A 24,875-nucleotide genomic window follows, 5' to 3' on the forward strand; every position below is an offset into this window, starting at 1 on the left:
GAAGATGTCTTTGCTGTCCTTTTTTGCCCCGTTTGGTGTTGCTGTTGGGGACTGTGTGTGTGTTCTTGGTGTTGTGGAGAAGTGGAGAAGGGAGGCCCTGTGTTTCTCTAAGGAGGCCCTGTGTTTCTCTAAGGAGGGCCTGTGTTGGCCTCTGACCACCATACCCTCTGAAGCTCTGCAGACTGAAGCACTCGAACTCTTCAATACGCGCGCGTGTGTTAATTGTGTTACAAGTCACGTTCACTAGCAAAATAATCTGACGTAGCTGAATTCTAGTTCCAGCAGAATCAGCCATGCTTCCCTGACACTCACCTGAAATGTCTGTGCTCCTTCTCCACGAGCAATTCTGCAGGAGGAGTTCAGCTCCATCTGACCCTGAGGCTTCCGAATCACATCACTCTGTCGTACGCACGCACGCACAAGCACGCACGCACACAAACAATAAAGCATCAAGATAAAAACTATACATGAACCATATCCATCTTCAAAACCTCCTCAATCTGTAACTAAACTACTAAAAATTGTCTTGGGAAAGCGTGAGATCTATAAGAAGTCTTATAATTGACATCAAGTGCTGATCCAAACTCAGAATACCAGTTATACTGATCAAGTGAGTGCCATAAAGTGACAGCACTCACAGGCGACTTGTAGTACAGAATTTCTCCGTTCCGCAGAATGAACCAGCGTCTCTTCCAGGCTTTAATCTGACTGCCCATCTTGAGCAGATAGCCTGACTTCTCTAGCATCTCCTACAGGGGACACAGACAACAACTCGGTCAGTGACTCGACAACGAGGCATAAGACTATGTTATTTTAGCTTATTGATAGATCCTTTTAGACTGATAACCCAGCATTACCGATGTTAGAATCCTGGCTGCCATATCCTATCAAAACTGACATTAGTATTCCTCCTTGTAGTTTACTATACTGTATTGTACTGTACTCGGACTGGTTGCTCACAGGCTCTCGCAGACTCTCGCAGGAGTACGAGGAGGTTCTCTGGACTTTGTGTTCCGGCTCGGAGTAGTCGGAGTCCAGGGAATAAGCGTCCGGAGGGATGGCGTAGTCACTTTCAGAGCTGATGGATGACATGGACACACCTGGAGGGGCCAACGTTAAGAGGTCACACGGACAGTCACTGTCCGATCCTGGACCAGTGTTTCTGAAATGGGCCTCAGGAGGTTGCTGTTTCCATATATATGTATTATATGTGTTCAAAACTAAGTACACATCCTGGAGTTTTTTTTCTCCATACATTTGGAAACATGGATATTTGAGCTAAATTCCAAACACGTCATTTGATTAACACAACCCTATCGAATGATTAAGCCCCCCAAAAATTATATTAAAACCATTTATGCAATTAAAAGAAACAGAAATGCAATTGCCCTATGCTGAAAAAGTGAGTACACCCCTAACTTGGGTGGGTCCAGCCTTCATCGTCGAATGGAGAAAAGTCTAGACCACTGGCAATCTACACCAGATTCTTTCAGAGCTGACTGAGAAATGCTCATAGATGTCTCTATGAACCTCAGGGTGACATCCAGGGATCTACAGGCCTCTCATGTCACAATCAATTTAATATTGCATGAGTCAACTGACAGAAAGAGGCTGCACAAACTTGGGGTACATGGGAGGTGAGGAAGAAAGAAGACTCTGCTCTGCTCTCAAAAAATAATATCTAGACTTGGCCTGAACTGGACTTGAAGCAGACCGTGCATGCAAGAAAGCCATAAGAAATGACACACAAATGGCTACATTAAGGTATTTCAGCCAACTGTTATTTCAGCCAAGTTTACTTATTTTTTCATCTTTTTTATTTTTATTGATTTTGTTGATTTTTGATGAATGAATGATTCCAAAGTACATTACACTGACATTTGTTAAATTATGTTACATTTCTCTGTCTACGCTGAAGTGAAGTTTACACATCCACATATTACGTTTCACATGACTGTATATTAAGCTAGCTTGGCACTCATGATGTGTTGGATGTTAGCGTATTAGCTTTAGACTCTGTAGCTATGTTCCTTGGACCAACAAACTATAGTTGTTCCTCTGCTTACTTTGGACTGCAGACTAAATCAGTTTGAGCTAACTATACAAAGGATAGAAACACTGATATTGCGCCTTTTACCCCTCTTGACGGCCCGTGGGCTCCCAGGAGTGCTGCCCTTCCTGTCGGGGACCAGGGTGGAGGTCCTGAGGCTGGCTAGAGAGCTGCTGTCGTCCTCCGAACCAGAGTCTTCATCAGGCAGGGGCCCACTGCTGATCTGGGTGGCTTTCTGCCGACACACAGACAGGACACATTTGGACATTGCTCTGCACATGTCACTGGGAGTTTGATATGTTATTGACAGCTTGCCAAAAGCTAATGTGGAGCAGTGTTAAAACACTGGGGGTATACAGAGTTGTTGAAAACTAGGTTTAACCCTGCACCATTCATTTGACTGGTGTCACAGCATGAAAACTGTAAATATTACCTCTGTTACTAAGTGGGGCATTTAAAATATTCATTCCCAAAGCCTAAGAGTTGATTTATAGCTATTTTTATCTCAGTCAAGTTGTCTTCAGAGGGGGTCCAGGATGAATTCAAAACCAAAAGGGTTCCCCGCCCCCAAAAATGTGAAAACAGTTCATACCCCTTTGAGAGTGGTGTACACAGGCACGCTGATGTTCTTGTAAATCAGGTGAGTGAACGGTCCTGCAGCTGGGTACTGCGGTAAGCTGGATCCTGACGAAAAAATGAGACACTGAGAAAATGCATGGTGATAATTATAGCCCGTCTAACTGTGAGCAGGTCCTACCCTTTCATCACAGCCTTTTAAAAAGCAGGGTTTCTGTTCTTACACGTCTCTTTAGGAGAGCTCCTAAAATCTTCCCAGAGGGCACCTGCACAGGTGTTCCTTAGGTCCCTCAGGTGAGAGAAATGACATCAAAAGGAGCGCTGACAGGTCCCATGCTGTGTACAAAGAGTTCTCTAACACAGCCAGAGTGGTGACTTACCTCGACTAGGACCTCTGGTTCCTGCCATTGTCTCTGACACTCTCATCCCCGACTTGGCCACAGCATAGATATGGCTCTCCTGTACAGAACATGGATCATTTTAAAAGCAGGAGATAGTGTCTGTGTTTTACAGATCTGCAATTCACCACAGATAACAATAAAAATATTATTTCAAACAAATAGACGTCTAAACAACATTATTGCTATTTTTTATGTTCTAAAACATTTTAGAAATAATGAATCATGTCAGGGTATCTATGTCACAATACTCTTACTGCTACCAACCATTCCACAGGAACACACGCAACACGTGCAATCCCATAGCAAGAAGCACTCCACCTCCAGCCCTCTCTCGGACTTACCCAGGACGGGAAGCGATGTAGAGGAGGAGTGGGGGGTTTCAGGACCTCAGGGTCCAACAGTTCCAGCTCTTCACCCAACCTGACAAAAGGCACGTCTTCAAGGGGAGGATTGTCTGCCTCTGCCCCCTCCACCACCCCCTCCATACCATCAGACAGACCATCATCTATATCGGTCTCCACCACCACATGTCCACAGGCGGGGGGGGGCGCAGGGCTCTGGCGGACAAAGGACGTTCACATGTTCTCATGTACTCTTTATTTCAGCAGGTTAAGTTGAGCGAATCTCATTTTCAGCAGCGATCGAGGGATGAAAACAAACCCAACACATTCTCCGAATTGAAATACATGGCATGCGTGTCCCCCTTCTCACAGTTACTTGGTCAGCCGCGGACATCAGAGGCCACCACACTCTTTTCGTCCCCCGAAAACATAGTTAAGCACGCCCCCCCCTTCGTTTACCTGGGGTCCGGAGGTCGTCATGATGTTGACGGGGACATCCAGGTGATGCAACCTGTCCACACCCCCGGGGTGGGGCTGGCTGTAGTGTTTCTTCACCAGCTGGATGCTGTCGCGGGGGGTGAGGGGCGTTCGCACCTGTCGGTTCACAAATCAACGTCAGGCGGCTGACTGCATTTTCGACTGACCGATTGATGAGGTTCAAGCGCCGCTAAGTTCACTGACTGATTACATCCCGCCGCATATCAAGCATCGCACGCAATCAAAAGAACGATGGTTCGTCAGGAGACACACGAAACACAAGCAAGAGATAGACCGGCGTAATGAAAGGCAATCTGGGCCACTGTTTAGGAAGACAGACCTTCACACACCTTGGGTAGGGTCATGCTGGTCCCAGTAGGGGAAGGTAGGGCCAGTGGCTGAGACACTGTCTGGAAGGGGTGGGAGTTAGAAGGAGAACGGCAGAGGAGGGGGCTTTTTGGGGCAGAGTTACACGCGACTGGTTTGCTGGGACTCTTGCAGGCCGTTTCGTAGGCAGAGGAAGAGGAGGACGAGGACGAGGAGGAGGAGCGGAGACGCTGGGAACGGAACTTGCTGTTGAGCTCGTCCGAGGAATGGTTTCTGGGGAGAGCGCCATCTAGCGGTTGGTCCTGACCTCCAGCGGTTGTAACGGGACTACCCGGCCCTGCCCCAGCCTCCCTCCTCCTTCTGTCTATAGACGTTTGGTCCGACGAGCTTCCTGTCACAGTGTCGTGACCTGTCGTGTCCACTCTGTCACCTCGAGCCTTACAGGGCTGCTCTGAACCTGTCAGTCTTCCCCAGCCTGTCTCACCCAGGGCAGGGGGGGTCCCAGGACAGCTGGGGGGATGCAGAGGGCTGGATGGTACCTGGTGGGTGTCTGTAGATGGAGAGGCAGGAGGATGCTCTAGAAGAGCTACTGGGAAAGAGGGCAAAATATAGTCGTTTGAAAGACACAACAGGAGCTTAAAAAAAACACTGACTGTTTTGCTTTTTTTATTTATTTTTGTCCACATGTTTGTGTGAATATTTGAAGAAGAAAGACAAAACAGTAGCTTTTGAATAGGTCACAACATGTACTGTAGAATACAGTCTAGCGACAGGGTGATTAACCTAATGTTGTAAAAGGAGCTGGTAATTCTGAGTCCACAAGCAAGTGGAAGTCCTGGGTGCGTAGGAAGAATATGGTGGACCTTTTGTTGTGTAGCTCAGCACCTGTGGTGGAAAAAGGATCACCTTGGAGCTTGTCCTGCAGCGTCATAATCTGTTCCGTCTGCTTCAGGTTGGACATCTTCAGCTGCTGGTTCTCTGTCTCCATCTAAAAAAAAGCACAGGAGTTCAAATTTCATAGCTTAGTGTTCATGACGTCATTGCTCCTTAGCTATATTTGTGTTGCACTTGAAATAATGCTAATGAACTATTTATCTGGTTGGTCCCTACCAGTAGAGATACTACGATGCAGGGTTTCTTCGGCAAAAAAGGAAAAACACTAAGTGGACTAAGACAAGACTCGATTTTCTTCAAAACCCACAAAATATTGTTTGTCCAAAATAAAGAACTCTATCAGTGGGGGAAAATTGTTCCCCAACATCAGGACGGTTTTCCTCTCAAATTTCAGTCTACTTCATGTTTACGTTCCTTTTTATCCTTTACTCAGCACAATGGTGACAACCATACTGTACGCACATTTGGGATTTGATTACCTCTCGTAGCTTAAAAGTAACCCAATCTTTGATTTTAGCAGCCTTTTCCTCAATTGTCTTAGCCTCCTGCGCTCTGACTAAGATCTGTAGGACAAGAAAACAGGGTTTAGGATTAGTTAGAGGTTCAGCGGAACCTACTAGAAACATAAAGGACATGGAACATGTTTCATTCAGAATGGCACAGTTTACCTTCTCTAGCGCATTGAATTGAATCAGTACCCGTTGGGTCCAAATAGTATTGGTCAAAGGTAAGTAAGAGCATAGAAAACCATTAGGAAATAACCTTATATCTTCCATACCTGTTTTTCCAGCTGCACCTCCAGTCTCTTAATCACAGCATCTTTTTCCTGCACCTGATTGGTCAGTTCCTGGTACCTTCTGTACAATAGGTTCTCTGATTCACTGGGTTGTATGTTAGCAGATTTCAGCTTCTCTTCCATGACATGGACCTGTAAAATAGTAATTACACACTTAAAAGATTGACAGGAATAAAAAGTGTCTTTCCCTGACCATCAGTAGGAAGAAATGACAAAGGCAGTATGGGAAGATGAGCTTCAACGGTTATACAGAGGATAGTGCCAAAACTACAGCAATGAGAGATTGAGAGGCAGGGAGATGTGTAATTAAGGGTCTGTTTGTTGCCTATGGGAGTGTTATGAACATCTGCTTTGACTGGTTGAGGTGAGCCTGACTTAACAGCTGCTAATACTATTTGAGGCTGCTGAGGTTCCTCCAGTAGTTACAGCCATGGTTGGTGTACTGAACTCTACCTGTTTTTCAGCTGTGTCAATGTACGGAAACTCTACCTGTTTTTCAGCTGTGTTGGTGTACTGAAACTGTACCTGTTTTTCAGCTGTGTCGGTGTACTGAAACTGTACCTGTTTTTCAGCTGTGTCGGTGTACTGAAACTGTACCTGTTTTTCAGCTGTGTCGGTGTACTGAAACTGTGCCGTTTTTTCAGCTGTGTCGGTGTACTGAAACTGTGCCGTTTTTTCAGCTGTGTCGGTGTACTGAAACTGTGCCGGTTTTTCAGCTGTATCAGTGTACTGAACTCTACCTGTTTTTCAGCTGTGTCGTTGTACTGAAACTGTGCCGTTTTTCAGCTGTGTCAGGGTGTACTGAAACTGTACCGTTTTTCAGCTGTGTCGTTGTACTGAAACTGTGACGGTTTTTCAGCTGTGTCGGTGTACTGAAACTGTACCTGTTTTTCAGCACTCTCGGCCCGCTGGTCAGACTCTGTCACCCTCTGTTCCAGCTCCTGCATCTAGGCGACAATAAGGTTGCCATGGTTACTCTGTTCTACGGGTCAGCTGTCTCAGTATGAGGTTGAGGGGGGTCACGGGAAAACCCAGTGTGTGTGTGGGTGGGTGTGTGTCTGGCTGTCTGTGAGAGAATGTTTCCACTGCCCTCCTTTTGAGAACTGATTATGAGCTTCCCCAGTTACAATTGCTACTTTTAATTAAACTCCAGCTCGAGTACTTACACAAACTCAGCAACTCAGAGGTGCCTTCAGCCACAGGTTCAGACAAGACAAACTGTTAGATGTATAGACCACACACACACACACTACATACTATTCCCACACCACGGTAGTTGTTAAACTTCACCCCCCTCGCAGGGTATTTGAAAGGTGAGTGGGAGAGGGGCTGCAGGGGGAGGGGAGAGAAAGGAGAAGGATAGGGGAATAAGGAACCTTGGTTTGTCAACCTTGTGAGAGCCATTCCTTGAATCCTATTGAAGTTAGACATTCCTCTCCGCAGCATGAAATCACATTGAATCATAAGACCTTGAGAGTGAACAGGCAGGTCATCCAAAGCCTGTCAGAAAACCGCCGAAAACTAAGAGGAACAAGTCTAGGGTGTATTTATTTCACCTTTATTTTACCAGGTAGGTTATTTTGAAAACCAATTCTGATTTGCAATGACATACTGGCCAGAGCAATGACAGTGCAAGACAATGCAAAATTAACTCAAAGGAAAATAGATACAATGGAAGTCAGATCAATTATGACACCAATACATGACACCATGTGTGGTGATACAGATACAGACAGGATAAGGTGCTTAGAAGGTACAGTGAACAAATAGCAGCTCAGACAATTGTTGAAGGAGTGTGATTGAGTGACGAGAGTCTCAGGCCCTTTGCAGTCCATATCAGCCAACGGCTGCAGACAATTGAAAAGTTATTTGAAAAGTATAGTATAGTACAGCGTGTCTGGCAGTACTGAGAGATTGGGGGAGAAGGGGGTGACGTTGTTGTGTTCTGTTGCGTGTGTTTGTGTTAGTTGTTCTGTGATGGGACACACTGAGGACCAATCGGTGGGGAGATCAGATGGTATCTCATTCGTAGAGGACTGGTACTTCAGAGCTAGGTCTAGATATGGCTGACGGAACTCTGAATCAGCTCCACTGGGACTGGAACGTTTTTTTAATATTACAACAAAAAGAGGAACCACATGCTTCCCTCAAAAATCACTGCATTTACGATACAACAGCATAACGTCTAGTAAATATATATTTTGGGGGGGTTCTTAAATTTCCGTTTCCATTAAAACTATGTAGCAAACATTCCTAAAGCTCCCGAATGGTAATAATAATGGACAATAATAACAATAATGGACAATAACAAAAACATTCTATACATAATATCTATAGTTTATCTTCCACTGAAAAATATAATTTTTGTTTTCTGCAGTGTTCCTGACATTGCGCACGTGTTTGTTTGTGTGTGTGAGTGTGTGTGTGTGAGTGTGCACCTAAGTCCAAAGATTAGCGAAACACAAAGAATGCCTTTTTTCCATGCCCTTTTGTAACTGAGTTACCGGTCAACCAGAGCATTCTCATCGAAGCTCTCAATAGAAGACCCTTCACACAGAACACACAATGGGGTTCACCTTCAAACTCCAACCAAAGGAACGCTTTTTCCCCATCATGCTCTATGTTTATATGTTCTAGAGCCGTTGGCACTTCCACAGGCTTGCAGAGCAACAAAGGTGCTAAAGCTACTGTTCGTGCACGCATCCACTAACAGGTTTGTCAGGATTCAGTTTTTGTCGCTTCATTTTTATTCATTTATAATCTACTTACAGTCATTTTACCAAGCAAGTAGACTAAGAACACATTCCTATTTACAGCAGTGACTTAGGAAATAGTTGCAGAGAGATGGTTGGTATGAGGGCCAGATTGGACATCTGACCATGACACCAGTGTTAACACCCCTACTCCTAGGACATCTACCATAGGAAATTAAAGCCTGCTCTGAGGCTTTGGGATTTTATATTTAGACCAAACACCACCTCCAGCAACATCTCGCCTATAATCGAGAACCTACCTGCTCAGCCTCAGAGACAAACCAGCAGTGCTGCTGGCTTCTTAAGATCTCTTCTGATGGTCTTTGTTGTTCTAAATAACTACCATGCACTCGTTCTGTCAGAATCAAACAGAACACTGTGCTTTCATCCCCCTGAAGTAGTCCCAGACTCTGACTAAGCTAGGATACAGTTGGCTTGTTGAGTTCTGGGGTGGATTATGGGATTAGTAGTTCTGTGATTACCAACTATGAAATAGAATGCTACAACCAGTGCACTTCACACTTCAGACTAGGGCTTATAATGCTCTGGAAAAGAATTGTGTATGATCAGTCACTCACCTTGATTGACCAGGTCAATTGGAGAGCAAGGGGGGAAGAGAGGAAAGGAGGGGGCAGAGGTCAGGAGTTACGGATTAGTGGTTGAGTGACCTCTGACCTCAAAAGCCTGTAGAAAGAGTCCAGAGGCATGCACAACGTCTCCACATTTACCTTGCAGTCATAAAGAACCATATGGTTAGCTTATAGTTAGCTTAGTTACAAGTGTCTCTGCAATCCTTTAAGGAGGCCAAAATAACTACTAGGGGTCATAGGCGGTACTCATAAAAGCGACTGAACATTGAAGTAGCTGACACACAGAAGATGGAGGAGGTCACAGTTTACAGGTCAAAAGTGAAGGAGCTGGAATCAACCTGAGACATGGGATTAAGACATGAGCCATTCTGCGAAGGCTGGCACGGTACTGTGTGTGTGTGTGTGTTAAGCCCTCCTGGTCACCACAGGGATAAACAGATCAGCACTGCTGTGAAGCCATTGACCAGGCACCAAACCTGGTCAATTATCTCAACTGTTGTTCACTTTAAACAACTTCAGAATCAGCTCACTGCCATATTTCACTTCTCATATTTCGTCAAGCTCCTCCATTGTAAAGGCATATACTGTAGTCTAAGATTCATATATTAATATAAATGTTTTTGTTGAGGAGGTTATTAAGATATTACTGGCCTACAACTTCCTTCTTAAAATAGAGTCTGGAGAGGTGAAGCTAGATTATTTTTTCATTTAGAAAGCAGGGAGTGGAAGCAAATGCGTTATTGTGGAGATTTGGTAGAGTTATGGGATGACAGCTCCCTCCAGGAGGGGCTGATAGTATCTAGAATGGGCTGATAGTATCCAGGGTGCGCGGCAGACAGACATAACTGACAGACAGGATAACAGATCGGGTCATCTCATCCAGATACAGCTAATAGGGCCGTTATACACAACAGGGCTGTTGACATACTCTCAATACAATGCTACCTCAACCCAATCTGACGATGTGAACAGGACGAAACACACATGGCAGTTAGGAGCACGGGACAGTTTGTCATACACTCTTTATGCGCGTTATATCTCACTTCTAGACTGCCGGTTTTGTTATTCTGTCTTAATACTTAATTCGCAAAACCACGCTAATTGGTAACCCTAAATTCCTACCCCCATCTACCTCAGAGTTCCAGATGGGACTAGCTATAATCATTAACACTTTGTGATATGGCTGTTGGTGGTTAGTGAGAGCCCAAGTTACTGTTACTGATGGTTTAGTGAAAAGCTGTGGCTCAATGATTAATTGGAAAACCAGAGGTAAAAGGTTACAAAAGGAGAGATGGGCAAAGAGAAAGAGGGGTGGGAGAGAGGGGCAGAAATAAAAAGGGAGAAAGCTCAGTGAGAGCGTTTTTGGTTGGAGAAAAAAGCTTTGTATGGTTGTACAGTGCACGTGTTTGTTCCAGCACTGTAAAACAAATCTTTTCATTAAGGTCAAGAGAATTGGGGCTTGATAAGATTGCTCAGCCTCAGGGTTAACAGAATATCTTTTCAAAGGACCAATCGAGTTGAGGATGAGTTTAGGCATCAAAGAAACTAGCCCAACAAATCATGTTTATATTTACAGTAGCCTTTGCCTTCTACGTACTTCCTTTCAGGGTGACCCCATTGACCTGTGTCACATGATACAGCTTGTTTCCACTTACACGTTCGAAAACAGATACACAAGTCATAGCTATTTATTAATATGCAAAAAAGATGTTTGCCTGTCTCTGTGGCACAGTAATAGCGTATATAGACTGTGTGTGTGTGTGTGTGTGTGTGTGTGTGTGTGTGTGCGCAAGTCTGAACAACCTACTGGGTTCCAGGAGAAGCCCAGGTCTTATCTAAGGTCCTGTGTTTTCCCAATAAACATCCGCCAGACTGACCTACAGCACCATAGGAGAATAAGGGGTGACACTTAGAATGAACTACCGTGACAGTCCTCCCGGCCAAAACAATAAAAAAACGATTGGTTTTATTAGTGTAGTAGTGCTATAAATCTGCACATGGGAAAACTAGCAAGAAGCAAGAAGCTGTCCCTGAATAAAGTTAGTTTCATATGGCTGACATTTGGTTGCCTAATAACAACGTTACTCTGGAAATTATTAGAACGTTTCAAAGGGAGCAAGACATTCTGACGACGTCAAAGGAAAAGTTATTTAATGTAAAATAAACATTCTAAGAACTATCCCTCGTAAATGTTGCCGTACCGTTCCTGGAATCAGTTTATAAGGAACTTTCTCAGAACACTAACTGTAAAGAAACTGGAGACATTTTATTTTTTGGTAGAGAAAGCCTTTTTCAATGCACGCACGCACGCAAACACGCACACCTGTATTTTCACTCAGGCACTCATTCACACGAGTCAGTAGTTTCCTGGCTTTCATGCAGGGCCGTCTGCCAAAGAAAAGACAGTTAACCGTTTGTTGCACCACAGAGGTCAATGCACCATGACAGAGTTGAGGAGGAGAACAGGGAGGACACAAAGGAGGAGGGGGAGAGGAGGAGGAAGCTTTTAGCTGTTCACTCACAGGTAGTCTCTTTTTGTTTCAGTGTGCCAACTGGCTAAAGAGGAAAATCATGTTCCTAAACCAGAGGACTAAATCGGCGCAGAAAGCAGTGATCGCGGTATTGCCGGTTCCTTTCCTGTGTGTGTCTGCTGGCCGTATAATGGCGAACAAACTGTGCATTTGGACGCAGTACAAATCTTTCATGCACATCAAATCAATGTCAGGTCAAAACATGCTCTGTTGGTGGAATACAGAATCCAGTACTTCGTCATGTGACGATGAACCTTAAATTTAAGCAATATGTTGCTTTTTCCTTAAGGCGTAGGCAGAAGCAAAGGCACATGATGTTGAGGCCCACAAGTGGTGGAAGAGCCTCTTAGCCGAGGCTCTTCCCTTGGACTAGGGTTACCGACCAGGCTCCAGGATCACTACCCTCCTGTAGGTTCTATCCAAACCCAAGGTAGCACATCTGATTCTAATTATCAGCTAAATGAGAAGCTAAATTGAGATAGCCACAACTGGACTGTAGAGCTCAAGAAAAAGGGTTGTGCAACCTTGTTGGAGATATGACTACATTACCCATAACCCCCCACTCACCTTCTCGGCCAGCAGCTCTCGGATCTTCCCTGCCTGCAGACGGAACCTCAGCAGCTGCATCTCCAAGGCAACACAACGCTTCTGCCAATCCACGCTTCCCACCCCTCCAACAGAACTTGCACCTGTGCCGCCACTCTCCAAGACATCCGCCATCTTGACTGAACCGGCAGATAAACAGACTTCGTAGACTGGTAAGCGACAGGCTGACGTAGAACCTGCAGAAGAACAAAGTGATTAACACACTCACTAGTCTGACCAGCTTAAAACACAACAAAAACAAATGCACATTAAAAAGTGACAAAGAGGCACTGGCCACATCAGTACATCCAAGAGGCCACAGTAGTGAATCAGCAGGCAGCTACAATACACACGTCACTTCCCCAACGTTATTTTCCTCAGAGAATTCCAGTGAAACCGCTCTAAGGAGGGGATATTGTGTTTCACCTTGCAACTCATCCTCAGTTCACTTCCCATGACTCAGAGGGGCAACGGGGGAAAAGCAAACACTCTGTGATGACTTTGCGATGACAAGGCTCAATAAAAGCTTCCTTTTGAACCTCTAAACGTCTCCTGGTTTGTACACAAACAGTACGCCAAGGTCTTTTTCTCTGAACTAATGCAGAAAAGCATACCTACTAACTCAGTTACACCCCCCAAGGGTCAGTCCCCACCAATGTCTGTATGTGCTGCCGATTCCTGGCCTAGCATGGCCCCCAGTCCAGCTCTCCTCAGCTCAGCCAGGCCAGGCAATCCCTTCTTAATTACCGGGCAGGAGTGAAACAGGATCCAGGCTGGCACAACATTGTCTTTCTGCATGACAGTCCCATCACGGATATGGAGGCTGGAGGGGGGGCTGTGCTTCTGTGAGCCAGCCTAGCAAAGAATGTTTGACAGCGAGTGAATAGGGAGGACTCTGAATGTGGGAGCCTTGGCACCTGGGTTTCTGTTACCTCAGATAACAGGATCAGAGATTAAAAAGCATGTATTCAGGGGGAAGCAGGGGATGATTATCGTAGTCCTAGCAAAACGTCTTGATTTCATGTAAAAGATTCTTTGTGACGTTTGGTAAACAGACAGACCGGACGGATGGATGGAAAAACAGGCATCCATCCAGTCTGGCAGTCAACCCAGCAGACAGACAGACCGGCAGGCAGATAGAGAGCTAAATAGACAGTTAGCCTGCCTGCCAGGCAGATAAACCGACAACCAGTCAGTCAGCGACTAAAACTGAGCCATGTCTCTTTCTACTCACTACAATTAGCCTGCTTATAAATACAGGCCTAGCACCGGCTAGCAGGCTAATTAAAGAAGCCATACATCTAGAGGTTCCAACCACAAGGCCCAGATCCTGGACCAGCTCGGGACGTCTCTCTCTGGAGTTTGAGGTTTAGGAGAACCAGCCAGGCATAGAGAAATCAGGGAGCATGAGGGAAAAGAGGTCAGCCCAAACCCAGTTAGCCTACAGCAGCCCTGTTACAATAGGCCCAAATGAAGAAAAGCCTGGTGTTTTTGGGCTATCCCAGACCAGGGCAACCATAGCAGGCTCTGCTACGTTAGTCCGAAATAGTCCAAAGCCATCGTGTTACTTAAGTCCTGCCCAGTCCTACCAGTATACAAGACAACAGAGTGTCAACAAATCATTTGCTGGTTAAACAACTTCAGCAAGGCCATGCTAATACCTCCAGGAACACTCTGACATTCTCTACCTAGGCCTTCGCTCCCTGGACTATTTGCTTGTTAATTATTTGGCTCACGGCCATGCTAATTCCCCCAGTAACAATTAGACCTTCCATTGGTAGGCCTTCCATTGGTAGGCCTTTCCTCACTGGTCCTTCCCTCACTGGAAATACTTAGATCGAAACGCCGCTGCAAGCATGTGTAATGAATGCTATCTCACTGGCTAAAATTGACGTGTTATGAATGCTATCTCACTGTCTAAAATTGACATGTTATGAATGCTATCTCACTGGCTAAAATTGACGTGTTATGAATGCTATCTCACTGGCTAAAAGTTGACAGGTGTCATGAATGCCACCTCACTGGCTAAAAGTTGACATGTGCTTTGAATGCTACCTCACTGGCTAAAAGTTGACATGTGCTTTGAATGCTACCTCACTGGCTAAAAGTTGACATGTGCTTTGAATGCTACCTCACTGGCTGAAAGTTGACGTGTCATGAATGCTACCTCACTGGCTAAAAGTTGACATGTCATGAATGCTACCTCATTGGCTAAAAGTTGACATGTCATGAACACCACCTCACTGGCTAAAAGTTTACATGTGCTTTGAATGCTACCTCACTGGCTAAAAGTTGACATGTGATTGAATGATACCTCACTGGCTAAAAGTTGACATGTGATTGAATGATACCTCACTGGCTAAAAGTTGACATGTGTTTGAATGCTACCTCACTGGCTAAAAATGTCGGACAATGTGGTTTCCCCATGTCCAGTTAGGTAATGAAAGCCCCTCCGGTCTAACATTGCTGAGCCATGACTGTCTCCGTCCTCTTAAACTCTGATGGAGCTGAGTAGGGGAGTGAGAGTAAGACTGTGTGTGTGAGCATGCAGATGTGGGGGCGTAGGCGTAGGTCTCTGGTGTATAGCGAACTCTCTAGCCGATCGTACACTCAACCGCTACCTCTTCAATCACCAACCATTTCAAACACACACTCCCCAGCCAGCCATAACTCGTCAACACTAGTGAGCGCATACACAAACACTGACACCCACATCCACACGCGCATTCTGTCTCCCCTCTCTCTTTCTCTCCCACTCTCTGAAACACACATATTGCAGAGCACACATTTGAGCTGGGGTGATGTAAGCGATTAGATGATTAGTGACCACTGATTGGATGACATCATCTCAGTACACATATCAGACCCACATAACCACAATGACTCATATCAGAGAAGACCATGCTTTTACATTTAGGTCAATGAGAATGTAACAGAGAAAAACAGACAGATTAAAGAGAGAGTGGCCTATATGATCAAGGACTGGTTGAGGACAGGTTCCATTAGACATGTTGAACCAGTATTCAGGGCAGAATACCCAAATCTACACCAAAACATCGTTGGCCACTATATTACTATATTTCCACCTCATACCGAAGTTGCTCTACTGGACTGAGTGATTGTGCAGGGCACTGGAGCAAATGGCCATGTTTGTGGAACCAGCTTGAGATGATGCTTGCTTTGTAAGATGGCACATTATCGTGCAGGAAGTATGCGTTTGAAAACAGACAGGCATGTAGTCTGAAAGCCATAAAGGGATGGACATGGTCAGTGACAATCCTTAGGTACGCTCAGGCGTTCAAACTGCTCAGTTGGTTTGAAACGGCCTGAGGCGCGCCAAGAAAACATTCCCTGCAACATTACACAACCAGCCTGTACCTTCAACACAAGGCAGGATGGATTCATGTGGTTTACTCCAAATTCTGACCCTACCCACTGAATGATGCAGCTAAAATCCAGATTCATCAGACCAGGGATGTTTTTTTCATTCTTCAATCGGACTTTTTGGTGATTTAAAACACACTGCAGCCTCATGTGAGGAACCCAGCGTGGTCTTCTGCCGCTGTACCCCGTCCACTTCAATGTTCCATTCCTTTTTTGTTCAGAGATGCCCTCTCCGCACCACTATTGAAAAGAGTGGTTATTTGAGTATTTGTGGCCTTTGCCAGCCTTAACGAGTCATTTTCCTCTGACCTCACTCATTAACAAAGTGTTTTCACCAACAGAAGCGCTGCTTTTTTTTTTATCGCACCATTCTCTGTAAACTCGAGAAACACGTGAAAACCCCAGGCGGTCAGTAGATTTTGAAATTATGGAACCACCACGTCTGGCACCAACAATCAAACCACGGTCAAAGTCACTTAGACCCAGCATCCCCATTCTAATGTTTAGTCAGACAATTAAACCTCCTAACCACGTCTGCATGCTTTATATATCAAGTGGTAGCCACATGATTGAGGTGTTTATGCAATATGCACAATGAGTACATACAAAGACTTACAGCTGATGTACACATTCATACAGTATCAGTAACTGAGGACCACAGCGCAGGGATGTACACTGGTGGTATTTTATAGTTGTGATGGACCTGTATTGCTCGCCTGCCTTAGGACAGTTTTTTAAACCGTGGGTGGCAGTTAATGACCGTTTCTGTATATCTTCCAATGGGATGAATGTTAACCCTGCAGCGGGCAGCCGCAGACCTAAACCAGAGAGTGATGGTCAGGATTGACTGAGAAATTTTTCTTTTTTCTTTCAGCTGCTGTTGTACATCCTCTGCAGCACCTCCTTTCTGTGATGTTGTCCTCCCACTTAAAATGGTGGGAGATGATGGTTCCAAGGTATTTAAATGTTTCATCCAGTTCCTCAATCTCAAGGAGGAAAGGTGTGTGTGGGGGGGTTCTAGGTTATTTTATCAAGAACAGACCCCCTCCCGCCTGTCACAGTGTAGAAGCCGATTTACAGATGAGTATATGCCTTTATGAATATACAGTCTATCTAAAGATATATATTGAGACAGAAAACACTGTTTTATAATAGGTGTCATGACTTTGTTAAGTGCACTTAACACTTGTATCTCAATGACAAATAGCTTCCTTATGTACTTACTAGCATGAAAATAAATAGCTTCCTGGTACATAACTATGTACAGTGGATATAAAAGGTCTACACAACCCAATTAAAATGCCAGGTTCTTGTGATGTAAAAGAAGTAGACAAAGATAAATCATGTCAGAACTTTTTCCACCTTTAATGTGACTTATAACGTGAACAATTCAATTGAAAAACAAACTGAAATCTTTGAGGGAAAAAAATTTATAAAAATAAAACTCACAATAACCTGGTTGCATAAGTGTGCACACCCTTAAACTTATACTTTGTTGAAGCACCTTTTGATTTTATTACAGCACTCAGTCTTTTTGGGTAGGAGTCTATTAGCATGGCATATCTGGACGTTGCAATATTTGCCCACACTGCTTTGCAAAAGCGCTCCAAATCCGTCAGATTGCGAGGACATCTCCTGTGCACAGCCCTCTTCAGATCACCCCACAGATGTTCAATTGGATTCAGGTCTGGGCTCTGGCTGGGCCATTCCAAAACATGAATCTTCTTCTGGTGAAGCCATGCTTTTGTGGATTTGGATGTGTGCTTTGGGTTGTTGTAGTGCTGAAAGGTGAACTTCCTCTTTATCTTCAGCTTTCTAACGGACGCCTGAAGGTCCTGTGCCAAAACTGCCTGGTATTTGGAACTGTTCATAATTCCCTCCACCATGAATAAGGCCCAAGTTCCAGCTTCAGAAAAACAGCCCCAAAGCATGATGCTGCCACCACCTGTGGGTATGGTGTTCTATGGGTGATGTGCAGTGTTGTTTTTGCGCCAAACATACCTTTTGCAATTATGGCCAAAAAGTTCAACCTTGGTTTCATCAGACCATAAAACATGTTCCCACATGCTTTTGGGGCAATTGATGTTTGTTTTTGCAAACTTTTCTTTGTAGGAAAAGGCTTCCGTCTTGCCACCCTACCCCATAGCCCATTCATATGAAACATACGGGAGATTGTTGTCACATGTAGCACACAGCCAGTACTTGACAGAAATTCCTGCAGTTCCTATAATGTTGCTGTAGGCATCTTGGAAGCCTCCCTGACCAGTTATCTTCTTGTCTTTTCATCAATTTTGGAGGGACATCCAGTTCTTGGTAATGTCTCTGTTGTGCCATATTTTCTCCACTTGATGATGACTGTCTTCACTATGTTTCATGGTATATCTAATGCTTTGGAAATTATTTTGTACCCTTCTCCTGACATATCTTTCAACAATGAGACCCCTCTGATGCTTTGGAAGCTCTCTGCAGACAGTGGCTTTTGCTCTGAGATGCAACTAAGAAAATGTCAGGAAAATCCTACTAGAACCACTGACCTGTATTTGTGATTAATCAGAGTCACTTTAAATGATGGCAGGTATGTAATGACTTCTACTTAACATGAGTGTGAATGTGATTGGTTACACAGCCACATCCCAAGTTATGAGAGGGTGTGCCAACTTATGAAATCAGGTTATTGTAAGGTTTTTATTTTTCATTTTTCCCCCTCGAAGATTTGAGTTTGTTTTTCAAATGAATTGTTCACATTATAGGTCAAATTAAGAGTGGAAACATTTCTGACATGATTTATCTTTGTCTCATTCTTTTACATCACCAAAACCTGGCATTTTAACAGGGGTGTTTAGACTTTTTATATCCACTGTAGGTTACACCTGGAGTAACACCTCTGTCATGTAAACTTTGTTTAGGTGTCTTTTGGTGTTTAAGAAATACCCTTTGTTACACACAAAACTCAACAGTGTGTTTCAGCTATGTATTTAAAGGTTAGCATGACCAAGGGCTTCTGTTAGAGTCAGTAGGAGCCCTTTATATGTGTCTTCCTCTCCTGTGTCTAATTGTCCTCCCCTACCGCCTCTTCTCTCCTTCCTCTTCCTCTCCCCCTACCGCTGTAGGAAGCTAAGTGTGCAAGCCTGGTCCTCTAATAACAGGTTCTCTGTAAACTGACCACACTCTTCTCTGCTGTAAATACAGACCAGAACATTCCTCTGTGCTGAGGTGTAAACATCACCTCCTGCGCTGTCCTCTCTCATCGCTACACAAACACAAAAACACATCCACAAACACACAAATGCATGAGCACGCTCACAAAGGCACACAAACACACAAGAACACACACACACAAAGGCAATACAGTTTGGTGTTGTAGAAAAAAAATTAGTACAAATAATGCTTAATTCACTGGACAGTAAAGTAGAGACATACAGGAGCACATGCCATGACAACCTCAACATGAGCTGTTGGGTGCTGAATGGGACCGAATTAGTGCTTGTCCTGCATGGGCTGTAGCCCACCTAGTTCAATGTGTGTTCAAAAGCATTTTGGGAAAAAAAACAGGTCAGATATCAAATGCCATCGTGGTTTATTAGGCCTGTCATAACTAAGACCTATGATTTACAACTTAGATGCTACTGTACTCTCCACGGACCCCACATCAATAGTGCTGTTTGCCACAGCTGAATTCCCAACGCTCAACAGAAGGCATTTAGTAGCTACAGAAGTGGCAATACAGAATAAATATGATAGACCTCTGCCCTGGTGGTAGTGGTCTGTTTTAGTATGTTTTTATCAACATTACTATAGATGCAAATGTGATTCAGACGGTTGGCCAGCTGGCAAGCTGGCATACACACAAAATATGGATGCCTGCACTCCACACACACACACACACACACAAACTTAACTATCTACATGGGGACAACTGACTACCCTAAAAAATTCTACTTTTACTAACCCTAAACCTTACATTAAACCTAACCTTAATCCTAGCCTAAACCTAACCCAAATTACATAGAATTATACCTATACACAATCTAGCCCCCTGCCTAACATTAACCCCAATTCTAACACAAATCACAACTGAAACAATTCCCCCTAAACTAAACACTCTACTTTTGAGATCCAAGGCAAATAACAGCCCTGATTCAGCTGACATGGCATGGCAAGATGAAGAGGTCAAAATCGCACCCACATCTGGTGTTGCATTATTCATTTTTGCTGGTTTATTGTCCAAAAATGGTCACAATGCACAGGTGGACTAGAAACATAATTGAAAACGTCTACGGAATATCTCCAATTTGTCTAAATTCTAAACGCTTGCAACACTGAATTCGTATTGCATTTCTTTTTTATACGATTATAAAACTAACAGCAGACTCGTGATTCATGTGATGGTTGAAAGCAGAAAACTAGACTATAGCCTACAATCGGAAAAGAAAAAATACATCTGCGTTCCTGCTTATAGCGGAACTCTTTCAAATACCTCTTACCTTGTGACTTTGTAGTCGGCTTTTTCTCTTTCCTCGCGTAGTAAACGTTCCCCGGTAAATCACATCACGACTCCACGCAGCTATTCTCATTCACTTTCCAACAATCCCAACTGTTCCACTTCGTTCAACGTTTCATGCTGAAGTACTGTCCGCTACTGCTGCGGTTGGCCTTGTCTCTTCTGAAAGAGAGTTCAGGGGACAGTGCCACCGCGCTGTGGATCTCCAGTCCAGGTTCATCCATTATGCCTTTAAAGGACCAAAAGTAGGATCAGATTTCGCAGGGAGTCAAGCCCCCTTGTGTCGGAACTATGGTAAGGACCCACACAGGATATTACATCAGAGGTCAAATAGAATGGATAGTTGTTTATTACTAGTCTATAGTATAAACACAAAATGAGAATAAACAACTTATATTAACGAAATATTTCACATAATCATATTTTACTTGATATAAGTACAGCCTATGTTTAGCCTGTACTAAATAATATCTTAATTCTCTATTGTAAACATTTATTTTCTATGCGTTATTGTATTTATTCAGAAGCAATTTGCTCTCTCTCTAAACCTATACTGGAAAGCAGTGTGTGAGACCATTAATGAATAATTTGCCCGGCTGTAAAAGTTTTGTGAGGGGATAATTAGGCTGGTTTCAGACTAGATTTTCTACCACCTAAACGCTAGGACATTCTAACTCAGCAACCATTATACTCCTAGATCTACGCTGTGTCAGTGGTCTCAGAAATATCAGAATTGAGATACTCAATTATTTATAACAAAATGCAGTCCCATGAGCAATGTTGAAAAGTTGTATTACCAGTAAGATACCCAAGTTTACATCAGTGTAAAAAGTAATGCTAGCTCAAAATAATGCTGGCTTGGTTTCTTCATCTGAATTTGTTTTCATTTTAGGTAGGATGTACGGCACATACAGTCCTCTGGGACCAGGCAATATTTCAACTGCAATGTGTCTGAGTGTTGCATTTTGTGTGTGACACATTCAAATAAATCATTAACGGTTTTGGTGTCAGAGGTGGAATACACAAATGCCAGAAGCTGCACAATTCTAATAGACCAGTAAAAAACAGGAAGACACACACACACATGCAAACACGCACACCCCCCACACCGAAAAGTCTGATGTTTTATAGGTTTACGTCCTACAGTAAAGAGTGATGAGGTCATTCCCAGCTGCACTCTGCTGTAGCTAGAAACACATGACATACAGTACAAGCGAATACTTTGATCTATCAGGTACATGGAGTCCTTGTGTTGCAGAGCTAATGTACCGTACTGTACTATATCTGATGTACTGTCTGTAACTGTTATTTATGTTATATAAAGGACATTTTGATTGCTTCTTCAATCAGCACAACAGTTTTCAGCAGTGCTAACATAATCACAAAAGGGATTTCTAATGATTTATCAGCCTTTTAAAATGATTAACTTGGATTAGCAAACACAACGTGCCAATGCAACACAGGAGTGATGGTTGCTGATAATGGGCCTCTGTACACCTATTTGGATATTCCATTAGAAATCAGCTGTTTCCAGTTACAATAGTTATTTACAACATTAACAATGTCTACACTGTATTTCTGATAATATTTGATGTTTTTTTAATGGACAAAAAAGGTGCTTTTCTTTTAAAAACAAGGACATTTCTAAGTGACCCCAATCATTTGAACGGTAGTGTATACTGTAACTGTAATGTACTGTATCTACTGTACTAACACTAGATACAGTACATTTAACTGTAATGTACTGTATCTACCGAGCCGCTTGTAACTATACTGTACCTACTGTACTATCTGGATCTGCTACGTGACGGTGCTCTACCTGTAATGCAGAGGCGTCCCTAGGATCACAATACATTCAGGGTTAATTTGAGATCCAGGGCTATTCATAAAAGATCCAGGGCTATTCATAAAAGTACTATCTGTAAGCAGAGTTGGGGAGTAACGGATTACAAAAAACAGTAACTCTAATAATTTACGTTAACACCAACTAAAATATTGTAATGTGATTACAGATACTTTTGAAAAAAGATATTACTTTTGGATTGCTTCAATTCGAAAAAGTATATTTGCGCGAAATAAATATGACATGTTGCATGTTTGATATTTTTATGTAATGTTTTAAAAACATCGTTATTTGAACCAAAATAACAATCGCGCACCTCAGTTGTTGGGTGTGATCATCATGCACAAAGGTGGGAGCGCATAACCAGATTAGTGACCGACGAAGCGCTAATTAAGCATATAAAATGTGATTTAGTTATCCACTCGATACATCTTTCTCAGAACAATGACAGGCGATAGGCCTACCTGGTGTTATATATTTTTGAAGTTTCAAGGTCTATTTGTCAAACGCACCGAACAAACAGCCTGGAAGAGTTTCTATTTGTTTGATAGCTGTAACATTCAAAATAAAACATTATAAGGAATTTATCACGACATTTGCAAATCATCATCCACTTTGCCAAATTATGATGATTTGCATTTGATGCAGCCACCTCAACTCCGTCCATACAGGTAGGCCTAGTGATCCTGCTTTTGCTTTGCATCTCAGAAAATTGTGGTTTCAGTTGCGTTTTGAAAATCCATCGCTGGTGGCCCTAATAATCACAGGTTAAGTTCATGCTGTAAAATGTACAGGTGCTGGTCATAAAATTAGAATATAATCAAAAAGTTGATTTATTTCAGTAATTCCATTAAAAAGGTGAAACTTGTATAATGTATACATTTGTTCCACACAGACTGATATATTTCAAGTGTTTATTTCTTTTAATTTTGATGATTATAACTGACAACTAATGAAAACCCCAAATTCAGTATCTCAGAAAATTAGAATATTGTGAAAAGGTTCAATATTGAATACACCTGGTGCCACACTAATTAACCCAAAACACCTGCAAAGGCCTTTAAATTGTCTTTCAGTCTAGTTCTGTAGGCAACACAATTATGGGGAAGACTGCTGACTTGACAGCTCTCCAAAAGACGACCATTGACACCTTGCACAAGGAGGGCAAGACACAAAAGGTCATAGCTAAAGAGGCTGGCAGAGCTCTGTGTCCAAGCACATTAATAGAGAGGCGAAAGGAAGGAAATAATGTGGTAGAAAAAAGTCTACAAGCAATAGGGATAACCACACCCTGGAGAGGATTGTGAAACAAAACCCATTGAAAAATGTGGGGGAGATTCACAAAGAGTGGACTGCAGCTGGAGTCAGTGCTTCAAGAACCACCACGCACAGACATATGCAAGACATGGGTTTCAGCAGTCGCATTCCTTGTGTCAAGCCACTCTTGAACAAGACGCACTTCTTCTGGACTGCTGCTGAGTTATGTTCTCTGATGAAAGTAAATGTTGGATTTCCTTTGGAAATCAAGGTCCCAGAGTCTGGAGGAAGAGAGGAGAGGCACAGAATCCACGTTGCTTGAAGTCCAGTGTAAAGTTTCCACAGTCAGTGATGGTTTGGGGTGCCATGTCATCTGCTGGTGTTGGTCCACTGTGTTTTCTGAGGTCCAAGGTCAATGCAGCCGTCTACCAGGAAGTTTTAGAGAACTTCATGCTTCCTGCTGCTGACCAACTTTACGGAGATGCAGATTTCATTTTCCAACAGGAATTGGCACCTGCACACAGTGCCAAAGCTACCAGTACCTGGTTTAAGGACCATGGTATCCCTGTTCTTAATTGGCCAGCAAACTCGCCTGACCTTAACCCTATAGAAAATCCAAACCCAACAATGCAGAAGAGCTGAAGGCCACTATCAGAGCAACCTGGGCTCTCATAACACCTGAGCAGTGCTACAGACTGATCGACTCCATGCCACGCCGCATTGCTGCAGTAATGCAGGCAAAAGGATCCCCAACTAAGTATTGTGTGCTGTACATGCTCATACTTTTCATGTTCATACTTTTCAGTTGGCCAACATTTCAAAAGATCCTTTTTTGTATTGGTCTTAAGTAATATTCACATTTTCTGAGATACTGAATTTGGGATTTTCGTTAGTTGTCAGTTATAATCATCACAATTAAAAGAAATAAACATTTGAAATATACCAGTCTGTGTGTAATGAATGAATATAATATACAAGTTTCACTTTTTGAATGGAATTACTGAAATAAATCAACTTTTTGATGATATTCTAATTTCATGACCAGCACCTGTATGTGCGGGTGTTCAAGATTGCAAACATGCATTTGCGTGCCTGGGGCATTTGCAACGTTTTGACAACATTTGTTGTTGTGGAGCAAACTACTGCAGATTTAGTGTACCAAAATGTATGCAAATTCCGTTTTTGGCCAGCTAATTAAACTCTAACATTGATTAACCCCTTAAAATGTGTTAATTTGGTTATAGGCTATTCCTGTTTGTTTTCTAATGCCTCTTAAAATTTAAGTAATCTAAAAGTAGGGTTGCATGATATTGGAAATAACTGACATTGCGATATTTAGTTTTTCAGCGATATATATTGCGATATGAAAAAATACAGGATGTCTTTAGAAAGAGGCTATCAACCTGACAGTGTATATCCTTCAGTCTTCCCCAGCCCCATCCTCTACAATTAAAATGTATGAAACTCATGAACATTTTTACATTTTAGAACAGGTTGCTAGGTAACAATATGTAACAGTAATAGTATAGCAATAGCAACAGTAGTAAAATAGAATGCGCAATTGGGCAT

The 24,875-nt window shown here is 43.1% G+C and overlaps 1 protein-coding gene across 7 annotated transcripts in view; it reads right to left on the reverse strand.

The window, feature by feature from the left end:
• plekhh1 (pleckstrin homology domain containing, family H (with MyTH4 domain) member 1) overlaps window positions 1-20,471 on the reverse strand; it is a 34,464-nt gene extending 13,993 nt beyond the window's left edge. Inside the window, exons 1-15 of one of the 7 annotated variants that reach the window (XM_034297481.1) lie at window positions 20,190-20,471; window positions 12,304-12,518; window positions 6,747-6,803; window positions 5,845-5,994; window positions 5,546-5,629; window positions 5,058-5,160; window positions 4,196-4,761; window positions 3,828-3,962; window positions 3,369-3,584; window positions 3,007-3,085; window positions 2,643-2,734; window positions 2,138-2,285; window positions 961-1,100; window positions 639-749; window positions 313-399 (exon numbers count right to left, since the gene is read on the reverse strand). In XM_034297481.1, coding sequence (XP_034153372.1) covers window positions 313-399; window positions 639-749; window positions 961-1,100; window positions 2,138-2,285; window positions 2,643-2,734; window positions 3,007-3,085; window positions 3,369-3,584; window positions 3,828-3,962; window positions 4,196-4,761; window positions 5,058-5,160; window positions 5,546-5,629; window positions 5,845-5,994; window positions 6,747-6,803; window positions 12,304-12,456 — 2,121 coding nt within the window. In that variant the 5' untranslated portion in view covers window positions 12,457-12,518; window positions 20,190-20,471. Of the gene's footprint in view, window positions 1-312; window positions 400-638; window positions 750-960; window positions 1,101-2,137; window positions 2,286-2,642; window positions 2,735-3,006; window positions 3,086-3,368; window positions 3,585-3,827; window positions 3,963-4,195; window positions 4,762-5,057; window positions 5,161-5,545; window positions 5,630-5,844; window positions 5,995-6,351; window positions 6,358-6,387; window positions 6,393-6,746; window positions 6,810-12,303; window positions 12,519-20,189 lie in introns of those variants that run through there. The other 6 variants (XM_010898611.4, XM_010898610.4, XM_010898609.4 and 3 more) reach the window with 6 other exon arrangements.
• Window positions 20,472-24,875: the final 4,404 nt, after the last annotated feature.

This window comes from Esox lucius, chromosome 15, assembly GCF_011004845.1.
Source record: "Esox lucius isolate fEsoLuc1 chromosome 15, fEsoLuc1.pri, whole genome shotgun sequence".
NCBI classification, from domain to species: domain Eukaryota; kingdom Metazoa; phylum Chordata; class Actinopteri; order Esociformes; family Esocidae; genus Esox; species Esox lucius.